Below are 11,077 nucleotides of genomic sequence, written 5' to 3'. Positions count from 1 at the left end.
GCAACCATGTCAATATGTTATGACTCATGACGTATTGTTTATTAGTATTTTTTATTTTTATTCTTAATTTTAGATAGGGATTTATTGTCAATTAATGTAAAGAGTCTGTTCATTAAAATTTTTGATTAATGAAGTTCCTAGAAATTTTGATTTATGAAAATTCTGTCAATTGTAATGTACTTAGTTTGTCTTTGGTGTAAAAAAAAAAGGCTTGTCGACTTGCAAAATGCTCTTATAAAGCATATGGAACAGTATGTCCTTTTTGTGGAACTCTTAAGAAGCAGGGGATCATTATGATCTTGAAGCATGCTTAACATTGTGTACTGGTTGCAGAATTCAGAAAGACTTAGTGGACCCTGAAAAGCTTCAGGTGATCTTGACTGATGAAACTCTTAGTGAGGCTTGTGACCTAAAGAGGGCTCTTGAAATTGTAGCACTGCTCGAAGCCCAACTGACGGAGATGAATCCTAATCTTGATTCTATCTGAGAGAATGACTTTCTCTGTTATTCTTTAAAAATGTTTATCAACTTGAGTTGAATTCTTCAGGGCCCTCTGCTAAATTTTTCATACTATGATTAATAGATATCGGACAAAGGTATCATTATATAATGAACGAGTTGAGGAACTAAACAGGCTCTTGTTGTGGTCAACACAGGAGAGAACAAATGTAGTGGTAGTGGCAATGAGGGAGCAAGTAGCAGTAGCCAATGAAGAGAATGGGTACACGGTATTGTCAGTAGCAGAGTCGGAGATGCAGAAAATAGAGATATGGAATCAGCATGACACTAATTTTGGCCTTTTTATTTGACAATTTTTCTTTTAATTAGATATTTTCTTTAGAGTTTATTCAAGATCATGTCAATATGTTATAACTCATGACCTATTAACTTTCTCTGTTGTCAATATTGTTTATTATTATTATTATTTTTTTTAATTTTCTATTGTCAATTAATGTAAGAGTATGATCATGGAAATTTTGATTTATGAAAATTTTGTCAATTGTAATGTACTTAGTTTGTCTTTGGTGTAATATTTGAGTGGATTCACGTTACAAAATAATTTTTTCATTCCCATTTTGGAACATGCACATTATGTGTTTGACAAAATATCTCTCTCGCACCTTGAATTTGTGATATTATAGCACCAGATGTTCCATTTTTAACAAAGCCATAGCCTTCGAATTGCCAGATTCCACTTGAATAGCCAAGCCCCTACAAAAGGAAACAGCTGCTTAATCCTTTTGCATTTTGTGAGCATTAATAAACACATGAATTCATACATACATATTACCTTTATTCGAGTTTTAGTCCGTGGTTTGGTATGACTATTGGGATTATATGGCTTGTCATCGAAATAGACCCATAATCAGTAAACCCCGTTAACAAAACTGTACCGTTGCTCGAGTGGTATGTCATATAGTTTCTGTTGCTCAAAATTTGACTCTGCTAATGTGACAAGGGTGAAACCTTCAGTAGGATCAGCACCACATAAATTGAACATCTCTAGTGAGCCGACCAGAACTAATAAGACAAGCAGACCTACGAAAATCATTCATTTTTCTCACTTTCTTTAGTGTGGTTGGAGCTTTAGAAGTTGCAGGCATCCATATATTATATTTATATAGGTCATGACTTTTGCTGGCCATAATTTTCTAAGCATTTGGAAACATAGATATTGTTTTATTTGTTTGGACTTATCCTTGTTCAACTAACATGGGAATATGACATCTGCTCATTAGCAAACAACAATGTCATGTTTTCGATGCTACCAAGGAATAAGGGCCCAGTTATAGAGTGTTAAAGCCCCGTGAGATACAAGAGTTGTGGGCTTGTGGCTACATAGGATGACATCGTGCACTCCTCCATTTTCAATCTGGCTTCAATAAATTTATTCTACAAACTGCCAAATTGTCCTCCGGAAATCACCCTTAAAAATCTCAAGCTTTTTATATGCTCTGAACAATGGATTACTCAAAACTTGATTGCTCCAACCCTTTTGAACAATGGACTAGAAATTCTCATACTCCAACCAGAAATTGAAGAATTTAGATGGTTGGAGCCAGAAATATCAACAGGAATCAAAGAGATCAACATAGGCGAATGATATGAAATGCCAGGTGCTAGGAACTGTTTTCCTTGACCTAGGGAAACAACGGAAACCATTGCTCATTAGCCATTAACCATTAACCATTAACCATTAACCATCACTCATTAGTCATTAGTCATATTGACATCAAAAGTTGTCCCAGTTCTTTATTTTTGTATTATTTTTCTTGGTTATCCTGAACTTGGTTTGGTATGAATAGATTACCTTTTTGGTTTTTTCTATAAGATTCAAGTATTGAATATTGACACTAATAGTAAAATTAATTAATGTCTAAAGCATCTTTCTCACCTGGTCTGCACTAACTGATGTTGGTTTTCTATCAAAGAATCAAGTTTCATAAATAGCTATTATGTTTTCATGGCTTTTGAGTGGAGTTTGTGGTATGCCTTTGAGTCAAACTTAGAACCCCATATCCTCTCCCTTACGTGTGTATTTGTTTCTAAAAAAAAATTACTATTATCATTATTATTGCTATGGAATAAAAACATACATTGTGTTTTAGTCTAAATTTTGAAATGTACCATTTTAGTCTTTTTGTAACCTTGTTATAATTGTTGCTTAGATGATATGAATTTTTTTTTTTTTTTTTTTTTTTTTCTGTTGTGAAAAATGTTGTGAAAATTTGTGTCTGGCATTACTCTCTCCTTGAACATAGCTTTGATGCAGGATGGGTCAGCAAACTGTGACCAACGCATCCCTCTTCCTTACACCAAATTTTGAACATTAGTACTAACATGAAACAGATAAAAAATGAGATAATTGATCATATTATGAAGAAAGATACAGATGCTATAGACATCTTTGGGTCGCTGAAGAGGTCAACTGATCAAGGTCTAATTTTAGAAGTCTGCAGGACAGACCAACATAGGAACATAAATCTTTTATTTTATATATTTATCTCAATTAATGTTTATATATTTTGATATCTCTCCATCTTGATTCCATGTAGTAGCTGATATTAGTCGGTGCAGCATAAACACCACATTTGAAGTACAAGTCTCCTGGTCCTTCATCTTTTACTTGAAAATTTTGGACACCATCAATGAAAACAGTTACCATCCCCATATCAACATTATGAATTATATTAAGTCTGAACCACTTATCATAGAGATCAGTAGCCACCAGATCTCTACTGTAATACCTCATGTCCCCATCATAGATTCTTAGTATCAAAGTGGTGGCACCTTGAGCTGCACCATGAATCTGTGCTACTGTAGCACCAGATGTTCCATTTGGAGCAAAGCCATAGCCTTCAAATTGCCAGACTCCACTTGAATAGTCAAGCCCCTACAAAAGGAAGAAGTTGCTTAATGCTTTTTGCATTTATGAGCATAAATAAAAACCTGAATTCATGCATACATATTACCTTTATTCGAATTTCAGTACGTGGCTGGGTATGACTACCGGGGTCGTGTGGCTTGTCATCAGCATAGACCCATAAATAGTGAACCCCATTAACAAAACTGTAGCATTGGTCTAGGGGTATGTCATATGGCTTCTTTAGCTCAAAATTTGACTCTGTTAATGGCACAAGGGTGAAGCCATCAGTAAGATCAGCACCACAAAAATTGAACATCTTTAGTGCGCCGATCATAACCAATATGACAAGCAGACACCTACCGGAATTATTCATTTTTCTCATTTATTCTCTCACTCTTTGGTGTGGTTGGAGCTCAGAAGTTGTAGGCATCCATATATAGTGGTTATGACCTATGCTGACAATTATTTTCTAAGACTTGACAAACATAGATATTGTTTTATTTGTTAATTTTGTTTGGACTTATGTTCCTTGCCCAACTAACATGGGAATATGACCAGTCTGCTCATTAAAAAATAGCAATGCCATGGTTACAGTGCTCCCAAGAATATTTTAAGGACGGTCCAGTTATAAGCTATATATGGCATCTTGTACTCAACTACCTATGTGCATGAGGGAGGCATGTCATGGGTTGAGCAAGGTGACTTCTTGTGGTCAGCATGTTGTGCTGCCCCTTTGTGCATGTCTACACAGTTCTTTTCCAATATGTTCAACCTTATTACCTTCTCCATCTACTTCTCACTTGATCAAATTTCTTGCGTTTTTCACTTTCACCATAGTATGGAAGCATGCAGTGTTTTGGTCTCCCGGGTTCAACCAAGCAACTTAGGATTTTTTTTTTTTGAACAGACTCCTCAGGTCTTCTCAAGGACAAAAATTCATGCAGCGTCAACTTCTCTCTCTTAATACAATCCTGCTAACCAGGATTAGCTGGAACAGCCCTTCGATTCTCCTCCATGTCCAATCAGGCATCAATAAATTATTCTCCAAACTGCCAAATTGTCCTCCTGAAATTAGCCTAAAGAATCTCGAGCTTTTATTCGCTCTGAACAATGGATTACCAAAAACCTGATTACTCCAACCCTTTTGAACAATAGACTGGAAATCTTTATAATCCACCAGAATTTGAAGAATTTAAGTGGCTAGAAGCGAGCAATATCAATAGGAACCAACGAGATCAACATAGAAGAATGATATGCAATGCCAGGTGCTAGGAACTCTACCTTGGCCTGACAAAACAACTGAAACAATTGCTCATTAGGCATTAACAATCACTCATTAGTCATACTGACAACAAATTTGTTCCATTTCTTTATTTTTTGTATTCCTTTTCTGGTTTATCATGAACTTGGGTTGAATTGTATAGATTACCATTTTTGGTATTTTCTAAAAGATTCAAGTATTGAACATTGACACTAATATTAGAATTATTAATGTCTGAAGCATCTCTCTCGCCTTGATCACAATTACTGATGTTGGTTTTGTATCAAAGGATTCATAACTGATTATCATTTTTATGAGCCACCATGAGCATTTTTTTTAGAATTAAACTGATTGCGCAGGTTGTCAGTATCATAAGCAGAATCTTTGAGCTTTGACAACCATATGCTGACAGCTTTACTGGGTCACTGTCCAGTAATGCCTCATTTTTTCTCCAGCATAGCAGGCTATAAATCTCTGTCTTTGGTGATCTCAAGATCACTGAAATCTGGAATTTAGAAACCTTACTGATCTTATTTCTTTGGTTTCAATAAGTATTAATTCAATTGAAAGCATAACTCAATGAAGAAGAGCAAAGGAAAGGGAAAGGTAAAAATATAACTCAAATATAAAAATTCATGGAGCATCTATAAAAAATTTGTAACCATTAATTTGTTATGTTCTTTCAAGTTGTCATCTTACATAGGAGTCATTATAATATTATGGATAGCCTTTAAAGCAGCAATGACTAGTTGACCGATTCACACCTATTGCTTCAACATTGCAATGTCTGTTTTGTCAAGGCCACATAAAGGGGGGAAAATATATATATATATATATATATATATCTTCATAAAACAAAGATAGTAGAATGCAGGGAAGCAAAAAATTTACAGTTTTATTGCTTAATGATTTTCATCCAATTAAATGGATCTTTTCTGTTGTTAAAGAGCCAACCCCTGCCTTAAAATAAAAATAATGCTAGAAATACAAATTATTTTACAAAATATTTTACAAATTGCTGATGTGATGAGTGATTATTGGTAAATAAAAAAGTGATATTAATAATAAGCCTAAAATAAGATGTTGGCCACATCAACTTTTTGTAAAAATATTATAAAATAATTCGGTAGCATTACTCTTAAAATAAATGCCACATCAACTATTAAAATTGACATGTCAGATTATAAAATTTATTTTTGTGTTTAAGAAATAAAAAACTCAGAAGATCTGAGTTTCAATCTTAATCTTATTGCTGTGCCGGCACCAGCGGCAAAGAGCTTGTCTCCAGCAATAGTGAGTTTCACCAAAATTGAAATCTTGATTCAAGATTTGATTTCTTTTTGACGAATGGGTTTGTGGGGTTATGTTGATTGTTGAAGAACTTTCTTTTTCCGAGAGAGAAAAGGAGAGAGAGTTGCACTGACACCAAAATTTCTTTGATTTTTTTTGGTTTGTGTTGAAGCAATTTTTTTATAGCCGTTGTACATATAGCCTCCATAAGTCGGTTTAGACGCGAGGAGCAAGTAAATTTAAATTCTTTAGTGTAGTTGGTTTATTTACTTTTAAACCCCAGTTTTTTTTTTTTTTTTTTTGAAACAAGGTTTCTTTTCTTTGGACTATAGACTTTTTATTTTTTTTTTTTTTGGTTGAAAAAATTGTATTTGCTTTCATTTTATTATTGATTCTATCTTTTTTTTTTTTTTTTGACCTTCATTTTAATTTGAACTACACTGTCTATATTCTCACATGATTCACACATTAATTAAAAAATATTTTAAGAATTTATGAAAACTATCTTAATAATTAATGAACAACGTGAAACTTTTTGCACCTAGAATAAATGAAATATTTAGTAATTAATGGGTCACTTGATAAAAAAAAAATTAATTTTATAATTTTTATAATTTGTAACACAAATGTTGAGCCACTTAGGGTAAAAACGATAAATAGGATGTAACTTTTATTATTGTAAAGCACAAAATTATAACAAATAGTTAAAATAAATTTTATTTTGAAAATTCTTGAAACTTTTGGAAATAGAATTTCAGTTTGAGTATCATTTTAAATTTCTAGAAATTTAGGTAATAAAGTTGTACTTAAAATACACAATTTTAACAATTAATAAAGCACTTGATATTTTGGTAATAAGGTTTCATCTTAAAGTAATCTGTCTTAATAATTAATGAAGCACATGACAAAAGCTCATTTTGTGTACCATAAACATTGCTCAACTACATCTTATAGGATTCAACTTTAATCATATAAAGATATAATATGATATGATATTTTTAATTCTTCATCACTTTTTAGAAGAAAGAGAAAAGGTAAATAATTTTTTATGTTGATAGATTACATTTAAAAACCTATAATGTATGAAGTATAACAAATTAAATTATGTGATTTCAAAAGTAACTACAACGTGAAATTGTCAACAAATTTACAAACCAAACCCTAACCTTGAGGTTTCAAAAAGTAAAAAATCAAACATCCAACCTATATTAAACCACTTAGATGAGTTGAGAGTTAAGTTTTTACTTTTTGATATTTTATAGGGCTTAATTTGTTACTTTTGAAATTATTAGGATTTTTTTTTTTGACAAATGAAAATTTTTGTTTTATTTTTTAGGTGTATGGACGAGAGTGTGTTATTTAGTATGTACTTATGTTTCTCAATGCTTGCATTTTATTTTTGCTAATAATTATCATTGCCATCTTAATGGTTTATGATGATTCCTTGATTATCAATGGGTTGATAAGACTTGAACGTTGATCTTCGGGCTATCTCCTGTAATACCAAAGACACAGAATCAGAGGGGACCGGTGATGACCGGCCAAAAATCCTCCGATGATCAAGTTAGTTACTTTGAACTTTCTGTAACGAAGAAGTATTCTCTTAAAAGTAAGAAAATGTCTGAATACCTTTTTCCTTCATCGAAGAAGCCTTATATAGTGTGTGTGTGGAACGGTTATCTGTTTGGTAACCGTTCCCAGTGTCGAGGAGTCCGGAGAATTGGGAGTAACCGCTGTGGAAGTTACCTAGGTCGGACGGGCCGATGAACTCGTCCATCCATAGTGAGGATGGACGAGACCTTCATGAGGAGCTCGTCCACTTTTAGTCCATCCATAGTAAGGATGGACGAGACCTCCAGGATGATCTCGTCCACTTTTAGTGAAAGACGGACGAGATCATCTTGGAAGGCTTGTCGTTCATAAATGACGAGTAGATCTTGAGGTATTAAGCTCGTCCATATACGGACGAGGGTCGCTGGTACGCTTGCAATTCTCTCCGCCTATTGTTGCTTCTGTTGTTGGACGAGACATATGGACGAGTTATGGACTTGGGATTATTTGTGACACCATCAGTTGCCCCCTCGTCCATGTGAGTCGTCCAAAAGGTTGAACGTTCTTGGACACAATTGGTTAATAATTACTGTACCACGTGTCTTTTTCTTATTAGAAACTGATTCCGTCGATTTATTTTTCCGAGGTAGATGCCACGTGTTGCTTCTGTATTGGTTGGGTCGTTTCGATTACCCAGGTCAGCATCCTATAAATAGTGGAATGCCTCCCTTGACCCTCCTCATTCCAGAAATTTTCTTCCTTGACATCCACCGTCTAGAGCCTCGTCTAGGAGTTCTCTGCGTCTAGAGTCTTCTTCCGTCTAGAGCCAGGTACTCTTCTTTTTCTCGTCTTTAGGTTTAAGTTTCTTGTTAGGGATGTCTGTCGCTTCCTCGTCTACAGATAGCCTTAATAAGGTTATAGACGAGTATTGTGATGATACTAGTGATAGGTCTAGCTCTAGCAGTGCTAGTGATGAGAGTGGAGGAAGCACGGACGAGAACTACTCTTCTGGGGCCCCTGGGCTCCCTATTGAAGTCGTCCAAGAACAGCTTAGGAGAGCTTCTGGCTCTCAAGCTGGTTCTCCGTCCAATCCTACGGACGAGGTAGAGACCGTCTTTAGTTGCGCTGTAGGCGTCCATTCTAAGACGGACGAACAAAGGTTAGGTAACCTTAGGTCCTGGTATCAAATCCCAGACGAGTTTAACCCTAGGCTACCCGTCCGTGGAGAGTGGTGTTGTGAGCCCCGTTTTGGAATAGGCGTCTATGAATCTTATTTCTTAGGTGGCCTTAGGTTTCCTTTAAATGCCTTTGCTAGGGAGTTACTAGTCAAGTTAGGTTTAGGTGTTTGTCAATTCAATCCCAATGCATGGAGGTTAATTATCTCCATGCAAATTTTGTGGAGGGAAGTTTTTGGTGGGGACCGTCCTCTTACAGTGGACGAGTTCCTTTATTGTTATAAACCTTCTGCCATAAGTCAGTCTGAAGGTTTTTATCAGTTTACTGCTAGAGGGAATGATTGTAGGTTGATCAAGTCCCTAGCTTTGTCTGATAGGAAGTGGAAGACGGAGTTCATTTTTCTTTCAGGCTTCTGGGCAGGGAACCCTGTGGACGTTGGCAGGGATCCCTTTCCCCCTTACACTGGGGACTTAGGGAACCTTCGTCCAGAAGGTACGTCCCTTCCCCTTGTCTATTTTTATTCTTACTCCTATTTGGTACATTTACAATTTCTAACCTTTATTTGTTCATTGTGTTGTAGCTGCCAAACGTCCGTCCTTGAGCAAATTTCACCGTGACCGCGTCCACAGGGCTCGTCTACACGCAGATAGGAGCTTCCATTCTCTTGTCACGCTTAGACGTCTAGCCAAGTGGGGTTTAGGTCCCGAGCCTTCAGATGAAGCTATAGCTCACGAGGTTACTGTGCGGAAAAGTAAGTTTTTAGCTAAACTTCCTTTCCCTTTTCTTCTTTGTATACATTTCTTAACTTGTTCATCTCGTCTTAGGAATGTCAACCATGAAAGAGAACAAAGGGAAGGAAATTGCTGGAGAAGGGAAGCGTCCTGAGGGTGTAGCCCAGGATCGTCCTGAGGGTCAGACGCGTCCAACGGCTGGGGACAAAAGAAAATTCTTGCCAAAGAGTATTGACCTGGAAGGGCTCCCCAGTCGTAGAGACAAAAGGGTTAAGCAGAGCTCGTCCAAGGTGGTTAAGTCAAAACCTCCTCAGACTCAGCCTGCCGTCCAAATAGTCGACGTGGACTCGTCCACTCCAGTTGAATCCACTCCGTCCAAGACTCCGCCCAGAACTCCTTTAGCCAAGTTTACTATGCCTGGCTCGTCCCAGCCTTCTACGAACATTATTGAGAGCGAAGATCTGGCTTGGGAACGTTTCCAGACAGCCGTCAAGGACGAGGATATAAACATGTGCTACAACATGGGCTTGAAGGAATTTGAACATTCAGGCGTCCATGACCTCTTCAAGGTATGCCAGTATCCCTCGTCCTTGTTCAGTTATTAAATTTTCCTCATCTAATCATTCTATGTTGTTCTGTCTATTCACAGGCCATGTCGAAGTTTATAGCAGCGTCTAGATAGGCAACGGAGCTGGACAAGACGAGAGTCTTGTTGGAGACAAGGATTCAGGAGGTGAACGCTGATTGTAAGAAATGGGCTGGGTTTGCTGAAAAAGCTAAGGACGAGGTCAAAGAGCGTAACAAGTTGATTGAGGAGCTAAGGACGGATGCATTGGAGAAGGAGACGCGCATTGATCACTTACAACAGATGAACAATGAGTTGAATGCTCGTCTTTCCAAGGCAAGAGAGGACGTTGCGGCTGAGTTCAAGTCGTCCAAAGAGTATACAGACACTTTGGATCGCAATTATGCAGCTGGTTTTGAAGATTTCAGAATGGACGTTGTTGAAAACTTTCCTGAAGTTGACTTCAGCACAATCAAGCTTAACCTTGCTGCTGCCACAAGCTCTCTCCTCCAGACTGGCTCTGATGACATCAACGTGGAAGACGACGCCAGTACTCAGCCTCCTCAGGACGAGCCTGCTGTGAATGCTCCCCCTTCTTAGGACGAGACTTTAACCTTTGTAGTTTTGCTTTTTCTTTCTTTTTGTAACTTTTGTGTTTGGTCCTTTGTTTTTGGACCTTCTTTATGTAACAAGAATACATTATACTCGTCCATGGTTTTAGGACGGGTTTTTTAAGTATACTATTTCTGCTTTTCAAACTAATCAAGGGTTTTTGGACGTAGGATGTCCACCCTTTGAATGAAGTTTTATTTTCTTTGCATGGATAAATGATTTCATTTTCTTTGTATGGACGAGTGATTTCATTTTCTTTGCATGGACGGATGCTGCTAAGCTATTTTACTCCTAGCTCGTCCATGTCGAGAATACATATTTTTCATGTAGTCTAACTCGTCTTAGCAGGTAGTATTTTTAATTAGCTTGATTCGTCTTAAGACTTGCAAACTAATTTTACATACCATCTACTTATTTTGCCAACTTTTTGTCTCGTCCAGAATTTGGATTGTTTCAGTTGGCTTTACCTCGTCCATGAGTTGGACGAGTATGGATGTGGTTTCTTTTATTCAAGAAAATTTGGA

At 36.6% G+C, this 11,077-nt stretch overlaps 1 protein-coding gene across 1 annotated transcript; it reads right to left on the bottom strand.

Annotated features, from left to right (window-relative positions):
* Positions 1-2,915: 2,915 nt before the first annotated feature.
* LOC126706576 (citrate-binding protein-like) lies at positions 2,916-3,753 on the bottom strand. Its single transcript, XM_050406108.1, has 2 exons — positions 3,474-3,753; positions 2,916-3,394 (listed from the first exon to the last, which is right to left on the bottom strand). Exons 1-2 carry the CDS (start codon positions 3,747-3,749, stop codon positions 3,011-3,013), a joined length of 660 nt encoding a protein of 219 aa, XP_050262065.1. The 5' UTR covers positions 3,750-3,753; the 3' UTR covers positions 2,916-3,010.
* Positions 3,754-11,077: the final 7,324 nt, after the last annotated feature.

The sequence above is a fragment of the Quercus robur genome, chromosome 11 (assembly GCF_932294415.1).
Source record: "Quercus robur chromosome 11, dhQueRobu3.1, whole genome shotgun sequence".
Classification (NCBI taxonomy): Eukaryota; Viridiplantae; Streptophyta; class Magnoliopsida; order Fagales; family Fagaceae; genus Quercus; species Quercus robur.
The sequence above is the reverse complement of the archived record's forward strand: the minus strand, read 5'-3'. Positions and strand labels throughout refer to the sequence as shown.